At 38.6% G+C, this 23,086-nt stretch overlaps 1 protein-coding gene across 1 annotated transcript in view; it reads right to left on the bottom strand.

The window, feature by feature from the left end:
* LRP1 (LDL receptor protein 1) overlaps positions 1-23,086 on the bottom strand; it is a 744,558-nt gene that overhangs the window by 277,560 nt on the left and 443,912 nt on the right. Inside the window, exons 52-53 of the mRNA XM_068228249.1 lie at positions 20,398-20,615; positions 8,266-8,460 (exon numbers count right to left, since the gene is read on the bottom strand). Coding sequence (XP_068084350.1) covers positions 8,266-8,460; positions 20,398-20,615 — 413 coding nt within the window. The remainder of the gene's footprint in view (positions 1-8,265; positions 8,461-20,397; positions 20,616-23,086) is intronic.

The raw sequence follows: 23,086 nt of genomic DNA, 5'->3' as shown, positions 1-23,086 counted from the left end.
TACTATCATGCAGTATATTTTGGACTTCAAGTGTAGTGACATCCTTCTATCGCAGAGTACGAATGTTACTTCCCTCCATCTCATCCATGGTGCCTTCATCTTACTTCGCACCTCATTACGTATCCCACCATCAGTCTGTAGGCCAGATCATAGACAGCTGAAGCTTACGGTCTTCATTAAGGTCTCTCCATAAACTTGTACTGAGCCACTGCTTGGGTTGATTTCCAGGTATTCGGTCTCCTTTTTGTTCAGTCTAAGAACGTACTGTGAGAGATGGCTGTTCCAATCTTCAACCTGATGCTGCAATCCACTTTCGGTGGTATCAGCAAGTGTGACATCATCTGCATATAAGAGAGTCCAAGAGACACTCCACTGCAGGTCCCGTGTAATTGTGTCTATGAAGAGAACAAAGAGCAATAGGGACAATGTGGAGCCTTGGTGTACACTGACTTTCACTGGGAAGATCTCTGAGATGCCAACAGCACAACACACATGACTTGTGGTGTTCATGTAAAGCATCTTGATCCAATTGCTAAGCATTTCTGGTACACCATGGTCATGAAGTGCATACCAGATCACATGATGTGGAACACAGTCGAAAGCCTTTTCAAGATCACGGAAGGCAATATGCAGTGGCTGTTGTTTCTCTCAGTGCTTTTCAATGAGCATTCTGGAAGTGAAGATAGTGTCGGTTGTTCCAGCACCCCTGACGAAGCCGGACTGGTTGGTACTAATGCTGGTGATGCCACACAGTTGTTGAACGAGGATTCTCTCAAAAATCTTCATTGTGTGCGACAGGAGGTGATCTGGATGGTAATTTCCACATTCTGCTGGGTCACTTTTTTGCTTAATGATAGGCACAGTGATGCTTGTAGCCCAATCACTGGGAACAGAGTCAGAGTCAACTATGTTATTGAAAAACTTGGTCAGTCAGTTGATCACGGGTTCTTTAATTCCTGCAATTTCCAGGAGTCTGCCGAAGGATCATCTGGTCCTGGCACTTTTTGGTGCTTCATACTCCTGGTGGCACTGGTGACTTCCTCTGGTGTGATGTGTGAGATAGGACCTGCTGTTGGATTACTTTCTGGAATAGGAGGATGTGGGAACTCGATGTTGGAAATCTCTTCCAAGTGTTATTGCCAACGTTTGAGAATGTTTATCCTATAATCGCAGACCATCTTTGCCTTTTATGCACAGATAGTACTCAATATCATGTGCTGACTTTGTCCTATCTTTGGTCAGCCAGAAGATAGTTTTCTCTCATTCCTTTGAGTCCAGTGTTGCATACAGGTAATTAAAGTGACTGCACCTAGCTTCAGCGACAGCTTACTTAGCCTCATGTTTTCTGTGACATATCTTTTACCATACTACAAAGACGCACACATGAGATGCTGTCAATTGTGTACATTGTTTTATTTACAAATCATATACTTTTTTTTTCAATTGGCTTAATGTTGCACCAACACGGATAGGTCTTATGGCGACGATGGGACAGGAAAGGCCTAGGAGTGGGAAGGATCCAGCCGTGGCCTTAATTAAGGTACAGACCCAGCATTTGCTTGGTGTGAAAATGGGAAACCATGGAAAACCATCTTCAGGACTGCTGACAGTGGGACTCGAACCCACTATCTCCCAGATGCAAGCTCACAGCTGCGAGCCTCTAACCGCATGGCCAACTAGCCCGGTTAAATTATATACACATTATACACACACATTAATGAACCACCATCTTGAATAAACATTTGACTGTCACATTAGCATGTCAACCGTCTACCAACACAACAAAATCATAACATGAATTTACACACTTAATTCGACTAACGATTTCTGTTAACAACTCAACTCAACTCAGGTCGAGACTGTCTCTTTATATACCTTGCCCAGCCAGGCTCCTAAAAAAGTGTGACACAACATGCTTTCTTGTATCTTCTTGAGTTTCCAATAACCTATGTACAAATGGATAGTACATTCTGTAAAACTCTAGTGACAAAGATGCCTTGTTCTGGACTATTACCCTGTGTTGCACAACATTACATTGGATTCATAAATCACATTTACAGGTAATAACAAATTATATACTATTAATTACATGTTCTTACATTAAATAAAGTTGTATTAATATACATTCAGCAGACGTATCGTGACAAAACTTCACACGTTTTGTTACACAAGACAGATCATACAACACACAAACCATAAATGATACGAGTACAATTTATACCAAAATAAAGTCCATACTGACAACCCATTGTACATAACTACATAGATAATAATAATAATAATATTATTTATTTATTTACATATTTTACGCCCACATTGGAGCACTGAAATCAATACATTTGAGTTAATTTCTTCTTCTTCTTCTCCCAGAACTTTTTCATCCTCTCCGACCTGGAAGCCCTTTGTGTGTCCGATATAGTATATTGTTTCCGTTCAACTGCTTTTAGTTTGAGACTTATGCTTTTGTTCTTCAAAATCCTCTTCTCTTTTCTGTCTTTGATTTGTTGCCGAGTTATACCCAATTCTTCCAAATCGTCCTGAACTTCTTTGAACCAATTATTATTGATTTTATTCTTCAAAAAGTAATCGAATAGTTGTTTCAATATCCTGGTGTCTGCTAATCTTGATATGTGACAGAAAAAGGAAATTCTTCTTTTACGCATTGTAGATATTATTGATTCACATTCACGATAGACAATGTTGTTAGGCAACAATCTCCACTGTCCATCAACTTGGTGTTTTTTATTAATAATTGTTCTAAGAATTCTTCTCTCAGTTTTCTGTAATTTGTCTGTTGTAGATTTTACATTTAATTTGAATAAAGTTTCACTAGCATAGGTTGCCTCTGGTTTAACTATGGAATTATAGTGTTTCAGCTTAGCGTTTATCGAAAGAGATTTTTTTTTATAGGTTAGCCAGGTAAGTCTTTGTGCTTGTTTAAATTTAGTTGTTCTGTGTTCTATTGCTTCTTTTTCATTTGTGTTCCATGTTATTATTTCCCCAAGATATTTGAATTTCTGAACAATTTTAATCTCTTTATTACTGTTCAGCTGAATAACTGGTAAATCAACTTTAAAAGTTGGCATCATTTCTGTTTTTTCAAATGAAATTTGTAATCCCATTTTTTTAGCTATAATTTCTAGTTGTTCAATTTGAAATTTAGCCTCTTCTATTGTATTTGCAAGTAATGCTAAATCGTCCCCAAAAGCAAGGCAGTTGAGTTTAATATTTCTACCGATCTTGATAGTTGGTTGGCATTTCTTGTTCCATTCACGCATAACCTTCTCCAATGCACAATTAAATAACAATGGTGAAAGTCCGTCTCCTTGTCGAAGTCCAGTTCTTATAGTGAATGATTCTGATAATTCACCTCTAAATTTAACTTTTGCCTTCGTATTTTTGAAAGTCATATTAATGAGGTTAACAAGTTTTTGATGTAAGCCAAATTCTTTAAGGCTTTTTAATAATGAGTCACGATGAATACTGTCGTATGCTTTTTTAAAATCTACAAACGTGATGACCAGACCCTTACTTCGAACTCTTTGGTGCTTCATTATCCATTTTAAACTAATGATTTGATCTGGACAGCTTCTACCTGGTCGAAATCCTCCCTGATATTCTCCAAGTTCTTGGTCGAGTTGTTCTTGGATTCTTGTGTATATAATCTTGGATAAAATCTTGTATGTAATATCAAGTAAGGATATCCCCCGATAATTATTTGGATCGGAGCGAACACCTTTCTTGTGCAGCGGGTGGATTATCGCTGTATTCCATTCCTCAGGAAGCTTCTCCGTGTTCCAAATATCAATGATGTATTTATGTAGGTTTTGAATAGTCTGATCATTAGCATTCTTCCATATTTCTGCTACTATTTGATTCTCTCCTGCTGCTTTGTAGTTTTTAAGTGCATTAATTGCCATTTTCACTTCATTGTAAACTGGTGGTATAATCTTTTGTAATGGAGTTTTATTTTTTGGGTTAGGATCAAATTCTAAATGTTCCACAGGATCCTCACAATTAAGTAACTCTTTAAAGTATTCTGCAAGAATGTTAGCATTATCCTGATTATTGTGTGCCATTTTACCATTTTTATTTCTTAACATAAGTGTGGGAGGGGTAAATTTAGATTGATATTGCTTGAATGTTTTGTAATAGTCTCTTGTTTTATGCTGATTGAATGTTTCTTCTATAGTGCTAAGCATTTCCTTTTGATAATTCCTTTTAATTGTCCTAATTTCTTTAGCTGTTTGTCTTCTGGCATTAATTAGTTCTTCTCGAGATTTTTCCGTTTTCCTCTGTTGATCATTTATCCATGCCTTGTGTCTTGCTTGAATTGCTTTGTCACATTCCTCGTTCCACCACGCATGTTTCTTTCTCCTTTTGATTGGGGCAATTTCTTCAGCTATGGTTTTAAGTTTGATCATAATAATAATAATAATACCACCACCTTCTCTTTCTTTTCTTCGTGGGGCCTCCAAATATTAGTTCCTAATTAGCATCGACCTCTAAGATCTTTTGCTACATAACGATACCTACTAATCGAGATCAATATATTCACTATTTACCCAGACGGCACTATGGCTAAATGGTTAGCATGCTGGCCTTTGGTCACAGGGGTCCCGGATTCAATTCCCAGCAGGCTCAGGAATTTAAACCATCATTGGTTAATTTCTCTGGCACGGGGGCTGGGTGTATGTGTCGTCTTCATCATCATGATGTGCAGGTCGCCTACGGGAGTCAAATCAAAAGACCTGCACCTGGCGCGCCGAACATGCCTTCGGACACTCCCGGCACTAAAAGCCATATGCCATTTACTATTTACCCATGAGTTTAGAGAATTGTTTCTAAGTTATACTAGTCCATTGCACACTTGCATCACTTTCCCTATTCTCTGGAGTCTTTTGTGAAACCCAGTTTCTATATGCCTTCTTCTTTTCATGCACTTTTTCTTGGACTTGGACAATCCGTAATCAAATTTGCTTGTTAATATGGTGGGAACTAGGTTTTGTTCTACCCAAGGTTGCTGTGGTGATTGCAGTGACGGATTTTCAGAATGTGGCCCACGTGTTGTCAATCACATTCAGGTTGATGAGAGGAAAATTTACACTGCCTGCTACTGTCTCCTTTTAGTTTTTAAGCTTCCACCACTTGATCTTTTCGGAGGCATTTATCCCCCCACCTCTACGATGTTTACAGATCCCTAAGTCTGCTGTAAGCAGCTTATGTTGAGGGGCTACACAATCAGATGGTATGACCTTTACATCTAATTCTAGTCTGAGATCATAGCGTCAAGCAAGGATAAAGCTGACCGTAGGCAATACAACGGTTATTACAAACAAATATGATTACGTACAAAAAGCTGAATTTTTCTTTTCAGACATTTCATTCAAGGCAGTCAAGAAAGACCCAACTAATAAAATCCAGAGGAATCTAAAACAAATACTTGAGAACACATCATTTATCCTCAGCAAGCAAGAAGCACATTAACTTATTATTATGAACCCAAACATCTCCACAGCAAGGGCGCTACCAAAAGTTCACAAGGAGGGTGTATCCATAAGACCTGTAAATAATTTTAAGAACAGCCTGCCCTACAAAGTCTCTATCTCCGTTCATAATTTCCTAAAGAAATATTACACTTTCAAGAACAACAAATCTATTAAAAATTCCATAGGTTTCTGCAATATAACTTAGAATCTGGCACAGCAACCCCATCACAAAATACATTCATTTGACTTTAAAAATATGTATTCAAACATACTGGTACCAAAAACCATAAAACTGATTAAAGATAACCTCTACAAAAACTGCAAATTATGTAAACAAGAAATAGACAAATTTACGGTCATCCTAGAATTTGTATTACCTAACACTCACAGACTAATATGTAATCAGTGTCAGGCACAAACTTCCACATCCGTTATAATGAACACGTCAATGACAACAAATATAACAGTTTCTTGGTGGTGAGCACTCATATGGCTGACTTTAACCACTCATTCATTTCTATTAATCAAGATTTATCCATCCTCTAATTAATGAACAAAGGTAATCTTCTTGACATCTTTGAGAAAATATTCATTAATATAGATCGAAGATGCTACCTGAATTATAACTTGAATGAAATATCTGAAAATACTAACGTTTTAGTCAAAGAGATTATTAAAAAATCCTTCACAACTCTTTATAATGCTAGAACTACCCATTCCCACCCTTCGCTTACTAACATCCTCATTCCTTCCCCTACATTCGCTGCCACAGGCCTGTGAGCAGCCCACAGACAGTTCATTCAAGACAGCATACAACCTGTCTGCAATGGTACAAGACTGGCACAGGCATATGTACTCAAATGTACTTTCATTAACACGGATTAGATCAGACGACTTCGCTCCTCAGTTACTGTTTCTTCCTTTCAGACTTCTTTTCTTATCATCTTGTGAAGACAAGCCTACACCCAGTCTATGTATTTTCAAGAAAAGTTCCTCCCATCCCAAGATTTAGAATTGAATCAGCCCTCTGGCTAAAGAACTTGAACTCTTAAGAATTATAACTCAAGTATTCAACTAAACTCAGTTGTAGTCATTCCACAATCCAACCTTACCGGCTTACTTGCACGCCATAATTTTTTCAAGAAACTTGATTTTTATAACCAGTTCTATACATTTCTCAACACCAATTGCAAGCAAGTTGAGAACGGTTATGTTTTAAATTGGCACTGGACAGAATATATCAAGAAATACCCAGTGCTTTTTAACAAGTGAATTTTAATGTATCCTTGTTTTATATTTCATATATTTTTCTTATGGTTATGTTAGTTTTTTTTTTTTTTTGCTAGTTGTTTTATGTCGCACCGACTCAGATAGGTCTTACGGCGACGATGGGACAGGAAAGGGCCAGGAGTGGGAAGGAAGCGGCCATGGCCTTAATGAAGGTACAGCCCCAGCATTTGCCTGGTGTGAACATGGGAAACCGCTTAAGTGCGGCCAGTATCCAGTATTCAGGAGATAGTAGGTTCGAACCCCACTGTCGGCAGCCCTGAAAATGGTTTTCCGTGGTTTCCCATTTTCACACCAGGCAAATGCTGGGGCTGAATATCCTTTCTTTGAAATTCATTGGTTTACTATGGGCATATGGGAAATGTGTTATGGGAATAGTGTGATGGAGACCACATTCTTGTTTACCGGCACACAGAATGCAGGAAGGATAGCAACCCTTGTGAGACACGCCCTGTGATAACAGGTGTTCTCTTTCTTTTTGCAATTTTTTTTCCTTCCTTTTTTCAGATCTTACTCTCATCTTGGTACAAAATACATATTCCATACTGTAAGTTGTAAAAAGCTTTCATTCAAACTACGATGGGAGTTCAATATATATAATGCAACACATTTTTTTTTTAAAGTTTGTTGGTTATATTGAGGATTCAAATACACCTTGTTATTCCCAAATACTTTTGCTACAATACCCTATTTTTCAACATAATCTCTATTCAATGTTACAGCCTTATACCACCATAACGTGAGGGCCTGTATGCCTGCAAGGCACCACTGAACCAGTCGACGTCAGAACTAACGTCGTGCTGCATCGATAACTTTCCCATCATCCACGTAGTGCTTCCCATGGAGTGCATCCTTCACTGGGCCAAACAGATGGAAGAAGGCATGAGATCTGGGCTGTAGGGTGGATGAAGTTTTGTGAGCTCCTGTCAGATGCACAAACTTGCGTGATGTCTTGTGTTGTCATGGAGAAGGCTCACCATGCTTTTGTCCACTGCCAGGTCTCCAGACATTCTGCAAGTGCCTACGAATATCGGCGATGCCCTGGTTTACCACCAAAAGAAACTCGATAACTGCTCTCTGTTTGGTATGCAGCTCCATTACAGATGCCATCTTGAAGGCTAGTTATAGTGCTGCCACATATCGGAAATTAATTAAACTCTACGAGACGAAGCAGGAATATTCAAAGGTGTCACAAACAAAATTCCAATTTAAAAAAAAACTGAAATTGGCCAAGAAATACAATGCGTTGCATTAGATATTGAATGCCCCTCATATAATAACCATACTTCCATTGAATAAATAGTTCCCTCTGTAGATTAATGGTAGCGAGTCAGCTTTCAGAACCCAATGGGGGTTCAGATCTGGCAGAGGTAGGATTTTTAAAAGAAAAGTATCATTAGGGAAATATTTACACTACTGAAATAAATCATTAACAGAGAAAATAAAACTGGAAAACATCATATTTTCTTCATATTAAAAATGTACTCACAGTTCTTCTGACGATATGGATGCAGTACTTGTATGTCCATTGGTCGATGTATGGTAACAATAAGAGATTTTGCATCACTACCATTATACTTGTGACATCGACTGACAGATTTCGTTTCCCAGTCTGTCCAGTATACATAGTCTTCAAACACTGCTAAGGCAAATACGTGATGAGGAAGAACCTTGGAATGACTTGCTGAAAAAAAAAGATGAGAGGCTAAAAGTGAAGAATACATGAACAGGTTGACAGACATGTAAAATTCACAAACACTAATTCTGCGTATAGTGTCTGTATTCTGTCAGATACTACTACATGAAATACAGTACTAGATTTTTTTTCTTTACATTAACTATCTTTTCGGGCATTAAGCACTGTTTGATTTCAACTGAATATATGAATGACGACCATCTATTGAACAGAGATGTGCAACTGTTCAACGAAAATTTTAATTCTTAGAAACAGAATACAACAATCAAATTATTTTAAGCTGAAAAACTAGAAAAACATATCATACTTGGCAATATGAGATCATCAGTGGGGTGGACTTAGCAACAAAGTATGAACTCTAATAGGATTTAACCTACTTAATCCCACCAGAGAACTACCTGGACCAGTATACAAATTATACTTGCCACTTTTTGATGACTGATCAAAATATTAAACTAAATTTAGTCCTGATTGGCATCCATGATTACTTTTTGATGATTTCAGTTGACTGAAACAGTCATCCACTCAATTAGAATTTCAATTTAGAAAATAGAATAATGATGCCAGGGCCAGATCTGGTGAGCAAGATAGATGTAAAATACAGCTGTCCTTGTTTGTACCAAAAATTCACAAATTAGCAGAGATATATGAAGTGGCATGTTGTCACAGAGGAGGGTCCAGAGTTCTTTCAGCACAATTCCTGAAAACTTTCTCTCAAACATTTTGCAATAATACTAGTGATTTTGCATTTGCCCTTCACATAGCAATTTGTTGTACACTGTTGCGGTTTGAACAGTCATCAAGAGTTTGTGGTTTAAATATTATTGTAGTATATTTCTTTATGCAATTTAGGGAAGATGTGACCTGTGGGTGAACAGTCATCAAGAAAAGATACTAAGGATAAAAGTCATCGTCATTTTGAGATTGTAAAATTTGTTTTGAGAATTTATGTGAATTACAAGACGTTAATTAGAATAAGGTTTTTAGGATTCTCGACAGAGACAGTACTGAAGAATACATTGAAAGATATTTTTTTAAATGATTGTAACTGACGGGTATTTAAAATTTCCTGTAGTTGTGGTTGTGTCATCAGTCTGTTGTAAATTGTATTTAAAATTGAAAACCCAACTTTTGTGTCAGCTTGTACTGACACATGGAGGTTTCGATAATGGAACTGCTATGTTTTGTAATCAAATCCTCTAGAACTTGTCCATATATGGAAGTGTATTTTAATTGGTTAGAATAACGACCTTTTTCCATTGGTGAATACGGAGATCTAGGGAAATTCTGTGTTTTCATTGGTTACCTTGTAATCATGCGATTTCCGGTTTTTGGCTCCTCGTGAGAGCTAAGTCTACTGTCCGTGTCTTTGAATTTGGATCACCTTAGCGGGTGGACGCACTCGGTGTCCGTCCCGCTTTGGGACATTGACCCTCTAGGTAAGCGCTATGTTATTGCTTTTCACTTCCGTTAAATTTATTCTTGTGTTTCGGCCCTCTCTTGCTTAATGTAACTTTTGGTGGTAATGTAATTTGTTTTCCCATAACGGGGTTTTCCTCTAGACTTCCACATTCACCAGTTTTAGGTTTTTGAATGACTGTGTCTCTATGGCAGTCATAGTAGCATTTGTGTTTTTCGAGGCAACTTGTTTTTTTTTTTTTTTTTTGTGTTCTAAATTCGTAACCTATGTAAATTAAAAAATTGTACAATCCACTATCAGAAGAGCTGTAGTTTTCTATGTCAGTATGATTTTAGTTTAGGGTACTTGGGTTATATTTCCAAAATTTAGCTGGCCTCCTTTTGTTTTAAGTTATATTTAATTTGTTTGATATATATGTTTTTTTGAGGATGTTTTTCGTGCGTCTCCCTTTCCCCACAATGAGATACTATCTCATAGCCTCATTAGGGTTCCTTCCACGTTCCACAATCCTTCCATAGTTGTCATTTGTTAGACCTCTCAGTTTTAAGTATGCCTAATGGAAATTTGGCATTAAATTTGGTTTTTTTAATTTCATATTTTTCTATTTCATTGTTTTATTATTATTATTATTATTATTATTATTATTATTATTATTATTATTATTATTATTATTTTGTGTACATGCTCAACAATTGCTGCTACATACACAATACTGTTGTTGTCAAGAAGAGGTAATATCACTTTCATATTTAATCTAATCAACAGTGTCGCCGGTGGTGAGTTGATAGAGTCAGTGGAAACATTTAATTCTGGATTTGTCATGAAGAAGTCAATTGAAATATTTTTTTTTTGTTGGTGTAAATTCATGTCAATTTCTATGTGTTTTAAATTTTGTGAAATTTTAAGACTTACAGGAAAGACTGTGAACTGTTAATATTTAATAATCATTATGAGTGTTGGAAGATATTGATATTGGAGATCTCCAGTAATATGTTTGTTGTAACCCATTTTTGTATAACCCTGTAGTTGCCACGTGGAGGTTTCGATCACCAAATCGCCGAGTTTTGCAATCAAAACCTCTAGAATATATTTCCCACATTACCATACATGGTGTTGTAATACTATTGGTGAAAATAACATTAATTTGTATTGGTGAAACTTCAGGTCGAATCATAGGTAGCTTCCCTGATTGGCTGTTTGAGTATTTCCCAATTTCTGGCCTTTTGGCTTCTCAGCAGGAACAAGGCTCGGTTCAGCGTCTTTGGTTTTCATGCATCTTAACGATCAGACGCACCTTGTAAGGTGGTCCGCTCAGCAGCTCCAGCCATCTCGGGGTAAGCATGTTTTCTTTTCTCAAGTGTTAAATTAAAATGTAAATTAATTTGTTCGGAGTTTACCTTAGACCCTGGTTTTCACTGGTTTGATTTTGTAATGCCTTAGTTCGTCAGCTAGGCATGTCCTTTGTTTTGGAGGCAATTCCTTTATTAACCTTTTGTGTAAATGTAAATTTTAATTTTCCTTCTGAGTTGCCTCCAGTAATTCCGCGTCAGTTTAGCGTACACCTGTTGAGTTATGCATCCCTCACTGATGTGTATTAGGAGAGGACTGCCCCTCTACAGGCCTCTGTGCTAAATTTACTTTCCGTTGTTTTCTTTCCTGGTAACATTTTTCAACTTGCCTTGTAAGATGGTTGTAATGTCATATTCCCCGTTAAATTTCCCTTGTAAATTTCAACGTCGAAGTTATGCTCACCTTTTAAATGTAATTGTAATTTTGTGTAGATATTTACTTTTCTGAAGAACCTCCGATAGGAACCTCATGGTTCCATTAAACTTTTTCTTAATTGATGATGTTATCCTTTTAATTGGTGTTCTTTATACCTTGTTTAAATTCTATATGTTGAGTAAAAGTCAGACAAAAGGGTTAATGTTGTTACGTTTCTTTCCCTACAACGTCACGTAAGATCTTATCCTCTGTAGCATTTCCTGGCCTGCTTTCCATACATCCTTCTCTAGTTGTGATGTTGGTTATCCTGCGTTGCCATGTGTTGTTGAAATTTTAAAATGTTTTTCCGGGCGTATCATCGGCTAACGTTATTCTTTCAGGTTTGTTGTTTAGGATTATTAAATCATTACTTGTTTTATATGTACCTTGTATTATGTGCCCTTCTTCTGTAAAAGGTGGGGTTACAAACAGTATAAGTGCTTGCTTTTGTCTTGGCAAATGATTTTCTGTCTACTGCAATGACTGCATTTTTATTTTCAATCAAATCAATCAATCAATACTGATCTGCATTTAGGGCAGTCGCCCAGGTGGCAGATTCCCTATTTGTTGTTTTCCTGGCCTTTTCCTAAATGATTTCAAAGAAATTGGAAATTTATTGAACATCTCTCTTGGTAAGTTATTCCAATCCCTAACTCCCGTTCCTATAAATGAATATTTGCCCCAGTTTGTCCTCTTGAATTCCAACTTTATCTTCATATTGTGATCTTTCCTACTTTTATAAACGCCATTCAAACCTATTCGTCTACTAATGTCATTCCACGCCATCTCTCCGCTGACAGCCCGGAACATACCACTTAGTCGAGCAGCTCTTCTTCTTTCTCTCAATTCTTCCCAACCCAAACATTGCAACATTTTTGTAACGCTACTCTTTTGTCGGAAATCGCCCAGAACAAATCGAGCTGCTTTTCTTTGGATTTTTTCCAGTTCTTGAATCAGGTAATCCTGGTGAGGGTCCCATACACTGGAACCATACTCTAGTTGGGATCTTACCAGAGACTTATATGCCCTCTCCTTTACATCCTTACTACAACCCCTAAACACCCTCATAACCATGTGCAGAGATCTGTACCCTTTATTTACAATCCCATTTATGTGATTACCCCAATGAAGATCTTCCCTTATATTAACACCTAGATACTTACAATGATCCCCAAAAGGAACTTTCACCCCATCAACGCAGTAATTAAAACTGAGAGGACTTTTCCTACTTGTAAACTCACAACCTGACTTTTAACCCCGTTTATCAACATACCATTGCCTGCTGTCCATCTCACAACATTTTCGAGGTCACGCTGCAGTTGCTCACAATCTTGTAACTTATTTATCACTCTATAGAGAATAACATCATCCGCAAAAAGCCTTACCTCCGATTTCACTCCTTTACTCATATCATTTATATATATAAGAAAACATAAAAGTCCGATAATACTGCCTTGAGGAATTCCCCTCTTAATTATTACAGGGTCAGATAAAGCTTCACCTACTCTAATTCTCTGAGATCTATTTTCTAGAAATATAGCAACCCATTCAGTCACTCTTTTGTCTAGTCCAATTGCACTCATTTTTGCCAGTAGTCTCCCATGATCCACCCTATCAAATGCTTTAGACAGGTCAATTGCCATACAGTCCATTTGACCTCCAGAATCCAAGATATCTGCTATATCTTGCTGGAATCCTACAAGTTGAGCTTCAGTGGAATAACCTTTCCTACAACCGAATTGCCTTCTTTCGAACCAGTTATTAATTTCACAAACATGTCTAATATAATCAGAAAGAATGCCTTCCCAAAGCTTACATACAATGCATGTCAAACTTACTGGGCTGTAATTATCAGCTTTATGTCTATCACCCTTTCCTTTATACACAGGGGCAACTATAGCAACTCTCCATTCATCTGGTATAGCTCCTCCGACCAAACAATAATCAAATAAGTACTTCAGATATGGTACTATATCCCAACCCATTGTTTTTAGTATATCCCCAGAAATCTGATCAATTCCAGTCGCTTTTCTAGTTTTTAACTTTTGTATCTTATAGTAAATGTCATTGTTATCATATGTAAATTTTATTACTTCTTTGGCCTTAGTCTCCTCCTCTATCTCGACATTATCCTTGTAATCAACAATCTTTACATACTACTGACTGAATACTTCTGCCTTTTGAAGATCCTCACATACACACTCCCCTTGTTCATTAATTATTCCTGGAATGTCCTTCTTGGAACCAGTTTCTGCCTTAAAATACCTATACATACCCTTCCATTTTTCACTAAAATTCGTATGACTGCCAATTATGCTTGCCATCATATTATCCTTAGCTGCCTTCTTTGCTAGATTCAATTTTCTAGTAAGTTCCTTCAATTTCTCCTTACTTCCACAGCCATTTTGATGTCAAATCCACAAAACCATAATTTATGATTGTTTTCATAAAGTATTCATCCTTGTAAACACAATCCAAAAGTTCATAACAGATAGAAAAACAAATGAGTCTCTAATCCAGTGTTAGGAATTCTGGAACAAACTAAAAAGCTTCCCAAAACCTTTCAAATATTCGCACAAGAATGTCTTACAATATCTTATTGAAATACTTCATTATTTTACTACATTCGGAACTGACAAATGCATGATTTCATAAACTTGTACAATATGAGCATTGTCAAATTACATTGATAACTGTAGGTTGTCATCTGTTAACTAACCTACTATTAACACTGTATATGACTCGTGCACTGATACCAGTAAAATTCCTTTATTATGTTATATGACTCTGTAAAATGTTTTCTTCAGCTTGAAGCAAAAGTTAAAATTGATGCACTGTTTAAAATACAGTATAAGTCCGCTATAGCGAGTACGGGATATAACGAGAACCCCGCTATAATGACAGTTTTTGTCTGTCCTCCAAAATTCCTATATTGAACTGTGTATTAATTTTTAAATAAAATAGTGTACACAATTGACAGCATTTTGTGTGTGTCTTTGTGACTCCAACAATCTATCACTATACATATTTTACTTCGGTTGAAGTTCTCTAGTGGAGTGAAGTAAACCTTGCAGTGGGTGACTTGTATTAGAGGTAAACACACAGTTGCTGAGCTCCAAAGATATGATTTTAATATAATTATTAACTGTATAATATGCACTAGTGACTTCTATTTCCGGTCTCACAAAGACGGCGCTTCCATGTTTTGCACGTGGTATTTCGACAACTATCATCATTTCAGGTACATTAGGGCATCTGTGGTAAAAATCTCAATGAGTTTCCTGAACGCATAAGACATCACATCTCTTTACAGGATACAGTTCACCAAGCAGTTGTTGTTTGGCTGATGTTACGCCTTCAATATTTACCAACATAATGGTCAGTACTGGCTCTGAAAAGTGCCATTTGTTTGTTTGTATTTCTATACAAACAGGTGCTTGTGGTAAAAGTAACATTATACAAATAGAAATAATTACCGAGCTATCAGGTCATTTTTAAAAACAGCCTGACCACTGACAAAGCCAAGAAAAATAGTAAAGATTCACAGATTTGAGTTTTGTTACATGAGAAACCTCTCCACTAGCAGCAAGTTAACTACTTTTAGAATGATCATGGTAACCATAGGATCTCAGAAAAAGCTTCAACATACCTGTGCTGGACTTCTTTTGCCATACTTTCTATAAAATCCCTCTTGGTTAACTCTTGTTTACTAACCCCAAGATTAGGATTTCTGTGGTCCTGTTTGTTTTTCACTATTGTAATTGTATGTCTGCTGTGCCTAAATGGTTAGCATGCCTTTGGTCCAAAGTATCCCAGATGATTCTCAGCTGATTTGGGGGATTTTAATCTTCATTAATTATTTCCTCTGCCTAGGCTAATGGGTGTTTGTCTTGTCTTCAACATTAGATCTTATCTTAGGTAGGGCCCCATACTCGCAAAAGTGCAGGTCATCCATAGGTGTTAACTCAAAAGACCTGCACCAGGCCTCTCCAGAGGCCATATGCCATTATCATCATACTTGTCTGTAGTTAATCTTATACAATCTGACATTATTACCTTATAGGAGGTTCTACCAGGAAGTTTCACAGGAAATTTCTACCTGTGTGTGAGAGACATTGTATGGAACAAAGATGTGCCAATGAAATGCAAGAAATGCAAACTTATCCTGACCTATGCTTCAGCAGCCTGGACGTTGACTAAGCAGAACCAAAGTAAGATACAAGCAGCTGAAATGAGATCCTTGAGGAGCATACAGGTAAAAAGACAAGACAAGATAGAATAAGAAATGAGGAAATAAACAGAAGTATGGGAGTGTGTAAACTTCAAGAAGAGATTGATAAAGCAAAGCTATGATGATGATGATGATGATGATGATGATGATGATTGTTGTTGTTTAAAGGGGCCTAACATCGAGGTCATCGGCCCCTAATGGTACGAAATGAAATTACAACAAAAAGTTCAAAACCATCCACTGACCAAAATTTAAAAGAAAATGTCATGAAGAATGAATGGATGGACAAAAAAAAAATAATAAACCAGGGGTTCCAACTCAAAAAAGGTCATAAATAATAGTATTACTGACCAAGGGGCCACTTATAAAGCACAATCCTGAAACGAGGATGCTTGATGTCTAAAGGGGTCCAAAATCCAGGTCTAAGGCCCCTCAGAATGGTACATGTCGCGAATAAAGTAGAACCATGGTATTTGTTATGTTGGGGTACTAATCAAAAGTAGCAAAGACTCACGGTGTTCCATACAAGATGGTACTACTCACAAGTATTGTACTTCATACAGGTAACACAGACCTATGGTGTTTCTCACACAATGGCGCCAATCATAACCAACACAAACCAATGAGGTTCCTCACCTAGATGTACTAGTCATGGGCGCCGGTATTCCCGTGGTGTTCCTCACATAGTGGGTACTAATCACAGGCAACGCAGACCCACGGTGTCGCTCATATAGTGGTACAACTCGCAGGCAAAGCCCAGACCCGTGGTGTTGCTCACATTGGTACGACTCACGGGTACTGGAAGCCCACAGGAGAACCCACTCTTTGCTGCTACTAATCACAAACCTATTTTGTACCTAATATAGTGGTACTACTCGCAAGTACAGGCAACCCATGGTGTTCCCCGTGTGATGAGACGAAGCAAAAATAGTTTCATGGTTCTAATTCAATCATCCCTTGGTTGCCCCTTTTAGTCGCCTCTCACGACTGGCAGGGGATACCATGGGTGTATTATTTGTCTGCATCCCCCACCCACAGGGGGTAAAGAGAGAGAAAAAAGAAGAAAAAGGGATCCGTCACTTTGAAAAATGAAGTAAGGCAAGGGCCAAGAAGGGCGTGAAAATGAAAGACTCCCTAGGCCTCGAATGCTCTAATAGCGTCGGGGTCAGAAAAGAACAAGAGTTGACCAAGGGAGGTCGGATAGGATAGACAAAAGTGAGGAACCTGGCACGAGTACGTGGAAGCAAAGCCAATACTCAGTTAAGGGCCCCGTGGTCGCCAATCCACACTCCCAAGCTGAGAGCCCCTTGGGCCCCTTTTAGTCGCCTCTTTTGACAGGCAGGGGATACCACAGGTGTATTCTACATGTGCGTCCCCCACCCGCAGGGGGTAATGTAAAGCTAAAATGGTTTGGACACACTATGAGAATGCCAGGAGAGAGAATACCAAAGAGAACATTCATAGATACACACTCTGCAAAGAGGCCTAGGGAATGGCCTAGAATGAGATGGAGGAGCTCTGTTGTAGACTGTATTACAAACAGAGGAATCGATTGCAATAAAGTACTAGAAGAGGAGTGGTGGAAAGATTGAGTAAGGTGGAGGGCTTTGGTACACTACCCTACCCAGAGAGAATCTGGAAAAGGGAATAGATGAAGAAGAAGAAGAAAAAGAAGAAGAAGATAATTTTATGACCTCTCTTGAAGCTTTAGACGTAGATGTGCTAAAATTCAAACATCATCATCATTTAAATTTAATTTCGTATGGCTATTTCTAGCCGAGTGCAGCCCTTGTAAGGCAGACCCTCCGATGAGGGTGGGCGGCATCTGCCATGTGTAGGTAACTGCGTATTGTTGTGGTGGAGGATAGTGTTATGTGTGGTGTGTGAGTTGCAGGGATGTTGGGACAGCACAAACACCCAGCCCGCGGGCCATTGGAAATAACCAATGAAGGTTAAAATCCCCGACCTGGCCGGGAATCGAATCCAGGACTCTCTGAACTGAAGGCCAGTACGCTGGCCATTCAGCCAACGAGTCGGATCGTCGTCATCATCATCATCATCATCATCATCATCATCCTCTGATGTACAGGTACTTAACACGTTCACGCCCGTATCTGAGTTATTGCCTATAGCACGTGTCCATCCTCTGGACCGTATTTGAGTTAGCCTGGATAAGCACAACCTTGAATTGTAGCCATTCCTACACTGCTGTGGTTATTTCTGTCACAAATATGTGTGACAGAGATGAGGGTAATACCCATATGAATGCCTCTACCTGCTTCTACTCTCCAGAAACCACATGGGCTTGGAGACACTACCTTCCAATGCATTTTTTTATTCCATTTCAGAACAAAGGCTAGTGCTGGCCAAGCTAGCTGCGTAGGTGGTTTGTGATTGCACAAGCATGTGTATAGTCATGTTCTGAAGTGTAGCCATGGCGTTTAGGAATAATATAAGTGTTGACGAAATTGCAGACATACTATTCAATGCAGACTCAGGCGATGAAGTAATTCCTGAACTAAGTGAAAGTGACAGCGATGAATGAAGAAGATTCTTCTGGACACATGACAGAAAGCAGAGTACCTGAAGTTTTGCCTTTATTTCGCCCTCCTGCTATCCCATTTATGGCTAAACCACATCTATATATTGAAACAGAAAACTCTAACGAGGTATCATTTGTAAATCTATTTCTCACAGCTGAAATTCTCGAATACCTGTGCGAGCAAACAAATCTGTATGCCAGTCAGGTAATCAGTGCTGCGCCACGTCCCTTCTCTAAACACTCTCTTACACAAACCTAGAGTCCGGTGACAGTTTCAGAAATGAGACAATTCCTGGGTTTGATGCTCACTACCGGCATCATTAGTAAACCATCCCTCAGAATGTACTGGACAGAAAATCCAATTTTCTCCACTCCTACTTTCTCAAAAACCATGTCACGAAATTGTTTTGAAAGTATCCTGTCATTTCTCCACTTTAGTGACAGCAGCGAATACGAGCACAGCACTGACAGATTATAAAAAATTAGACCCATTTTACAGAAATTTTGTGACAGATTTACAGAGCTTTATACTCCCAAACAGAAAATTGCTCTGGATGAGGGAATGCTAGCCTGGAGAGGGCGCCTAAGATTCTGTGTATACAACCCCAGTAAAATAAAATATGGGATTTTACTAAGGATGGTTTGCGAGTCTAACAAGGCGTATATCTGTAAACTCATGATATATGATGCAAGTGGTGCGAATTTACAAAGCACAGTTTTTCACATGCTTGAAAATTATCTTGGTCAGGGGTTATACAGTATATATGGATAATTATTACAAGAACATTGAACTTGCAAAACAATTACGGGAACAGAACACTGCTGTATGTGGAACAATACGCTCAAACAGGGATGTACCGAAAGATCTGAAGAAACACCAGACAATTCTCAAACGGGGCAAAATGACTTTCAGAAGGGACGAGGATATATTGCTTGTTTCTTGGAGGGACAAAAATGCAGGAATAGACAGAAATCCATCGTAGCTTATAGCAAAGAAAAGTAATGTGTATGTAATGTAAATGTAATGTAATGGTATTCTGCACGGCATGCGCGCATTTTTTCAATAATAATAAAAATGTTATTACTGTGGTAACTACCATCCACTCGGCAGAAATGGTTGAAACAAACAAATCTAGAAAAAAACCAACTGAAACCAGAATCGTGACTGACTATAATCAACACATGCATGGTGTTTACACTGTAGAGCAGTACTCGGTACTCTATCCTTTCACAAGGAAAACAGTAAAGTGGCCCAAAAAATATTATTTTATTTACTGTACACTGCTCACTTTTCAATGCATTTCAACTCTTTCAGAACTCAAATCCTCAAAAAAAAATAAAAAAAAATAACATTCCTGAATTTCATGCAGACAGTAGTTAGGAACTTGCTCCAGGAAAAAGTGAACCCGACGTACAAGTACAGTCACCTCTCTCCGACATCTCAGCACCCTTCACTTCATCAGGTCTAAGTCCACGTCCTGCAATTTTGCCACCAAAAAGGGCACCGGCCAAGGATCCACCATTTTGATTAGATGGGAAGAGAAAAGAGTTGAAGTTTCCACCATCAAACAAAGCATAGTTCTCCTCAAGAAGGTGCAAAGTGTGCTTCAAGAATAAAATTATTAGTGAAACACGGTATTTTTGTGGAAAGTGCAGTGTTCCCATTCACCCAGGAAAGTGTGACATTAGCTACCACACCCTCCAGAGATACTAGAGGACTTCTTTAAGGTATGTCCAAAATTTTGTTTCCATATCTTGTTTAGTTTAGAACTTATTGCAAAAATAATTCATTGTTGTTTGCTGTGCCACTAAGAGCTTGAATAGCTGGGCCAGGCATTTAAATAGCCCGCTCAGATGGTGGGTGTGAATGTGTTAAAATTAACTGCTATATTTAGATATGCAATGAAATATACACAGTTTGTCAACACAACTCACTTCCAGGTATTTAATCATTTTTGATGCACTCACCACGGCTAAGAACAACCTTAATATTGTTCCCATCCAGATCAGATACTGCTATGAAGTCTTCACGTGCATCAGCCCAGAACAGTTCATTGGTTTCAAATGAAATGGTGATTGCATTTGGCCATCCCAGAGACTCATTTACGATCACTCGCTGGTTTGAGCCATCCATACCTGCCTTGCCTATGTGAGGATGATCTCCCCAGTCAGTCCAAAAGATAAACCTGAGAATGGAAAATCTGAGGATTAACAAAAGTTGTGTACTAGTTTCTACAAGCAACAAATTGGAACGTAGTATCATCTCCTTTCAGACACAACACAAAAGATGTACAAAAAATAAAATATAAATATAGTACAAAGTTTCTGCCTGAATTTGCACACTCAGCCTACCCCATAAAATTGTTGGCGACAAAATTTTGAACTATAAAATTTTACTAGCATGTAGGGTGATCAACATCTGATTAATTCATATCTAGCAATAATCTGTAATAGTGTTTCCACAGCTGAACTGTTCCTAAAATCAGGTGGCACTTTTAAACCATTTGTCCTGGATGATTAGCCCTGCTGCTTCTTCTATGGCCTTCAACTCAGAGGACATGTCTCATCTGTCCAGCACAGGCTGCTACATCTCTAAATTTAGTACCACCTCCTTTTAGATACAACACAAAAGATGTACAAAAAATAAAATATAAATACAGTACAAAGTTTCTACCAGAATTTGTACATTCAGCCTACCCCATAAAATTGTTGGCAACAAAATTCTGTGCCATAAAATTCTGCTTCAGAATAAGTATCAGGAGTGTCCTCCATCAGAGATTTCACTTTTAGATTATATGGACCCCTCTCTTTTCAAATATCACACATGAAATAAATTATTATGCTAGGAAACAGTTCAAATCAAAATGAGAAGAGTCCACCCATTTCAATACTAGAATACTGTATTATTATCATTTTAAAAGAAATACAGTACACTTTTAACTATTCTAAATTAAAAGAACATGTTTTGCAACTTCTGGTGCCTCCAGTGTTCGAGGTTCTTTGAGTAGCAGAGGAATGCTGTTGTCCTACCCTTGTACGTTCTGTTTATGTCAAATCTTAAAATTAGCAGCAATACTCCCTTAGCCTGCATGTCTTTTAGTAGAATAGAGTTTGGCGCAGTGAATATGAACGCATTCAGTCTTCTTGAAAGAATGTTAGATAGTGGATCAGAAGTCACCAAAGGTGATAATGAAACTGCTCATGATAATAACAACTTAAGTGAGACTGACAGTACAGCTACAACGGAAGCATGTGAGAAGGACAAAGATGATTGGATATGGGTGGCAAGAGAAAACATTCCAATAGTTTACTCATTCATTCATTGAAAAGTGTGATCTATCTGAAATGCTTCAGAATAAGGATCAGGAGTGTCCTCCATTAGAGATTTCATTTTTAGATTATGTGAACCCCTCTCTTTTCAAATACAGGGTGCGGCAGAAATACCTGACGAATTTCAAACGTAAATAACTAGGCAACGCAACAAGCCACTTGAAGATTTATTGCACAGATGGAAAGAGTATCGTTTGCCATTTGTGTCACACACACACACACTAGGTTTTGAAAATAATGTCATCCAAATGCCGACTGTCCTGTTCGATGCACCTCTGAAGCCTCTCCCCGAAGTTCCGCATGACTCGCTTGAGCATGTCTTGTGGAATTGCCTCGATTTCTTCATGGATGGCAGCTTTCAGGTCATGTAGTGTTCCCAGCTTATGTCGGAAGACACAATCCTTCAAATATCCTCAGAGGTCAGGGGAACGGGCTGGCCATGGAATGTCACCCCTTAAGGAGATGAGACGTCCTGTAAACATTTCTCTGAGGAGACCCATCGACACCCTGGCTGTGTGTGCAGTGACACCATCTTGTTGGAACCACACAGCAGGATTCCCTAAGTTGGTGAGTGTCAGCTGCAGGAAGTTGCATAACAGCTGTACGTAACGATCTGATGTTATTGTTACAGTTCTGTCCTCCTCTTCAAAAAAGTGAGGGCCTACAATTCCGAAATCAGCGGCAGCGCACCAAACAGTAACACGCTCACTGTGGAGAAGTCGCTCATAGATCTGTTGAGGACTGATTGCGGACCAGTACCGAAAATTTTGTTTATTAACGTAGCCGGACAAATGAAAGTGCGCTTCATCACTTGCCAGGGCATTGGTGTCAGCTGCTGCAGCTTCCAGGATAGTCTCACAACATGCTCTGTGGTTGGCCCAAACACGTTCACTGAATTTCTGAACACCCTCCATTTTGTATGGATGGAACTTCATGTCTGCGTGTAAAATCCTCCTTACGGTGTGATCCGAGACTCCCAGAGCACGTGAATGCCTACGCACCGAACGTTGAGGAAATTGTGTAACGGTGTCTCACTGCACAGACGGTCTCTGGTGTTCGGACGCTATGAGGCCTACTGGGCGGCTTTTGTTTCCACACTCGAACCACTTTTTCTCAAATTGTTCAGCCATAACAGAATGGTGTTCCTGCTCGGAACTTTCTCATGTCGACCTAAGCCAAAGTGCCTGCGTAACAAACGCTGTGTTGTGGTAACAGAGTCGGCATTTTTTAAATAAGTCTCAATCACGAAACCTCGGTGTTCAACACTCCACACCATGCTAGCGAATGGGTGACTGACTGACTGACTAGCCCGGGCGAGAAGATGCAC

This window comes from Anabrus simplex, chromosome 6 (assembly GCF_040414725.1).
Source record: "Anabrus simplex isolate iqAnaSimp1 chromosome 6, ASM4041472v1, whole genome shotgun sequence".
Taxonomy (NCBI): Eukaryota; Metazoa; Arthropoda; class Insecta; order Orthoptera; family Tettigoniidae; genus Anabrus; species Anabrus simplex.
Note: the sequence above shows the minus strand (reverse complement) of the source record. Positions and strands in the feature narration are given on the sequence as shown.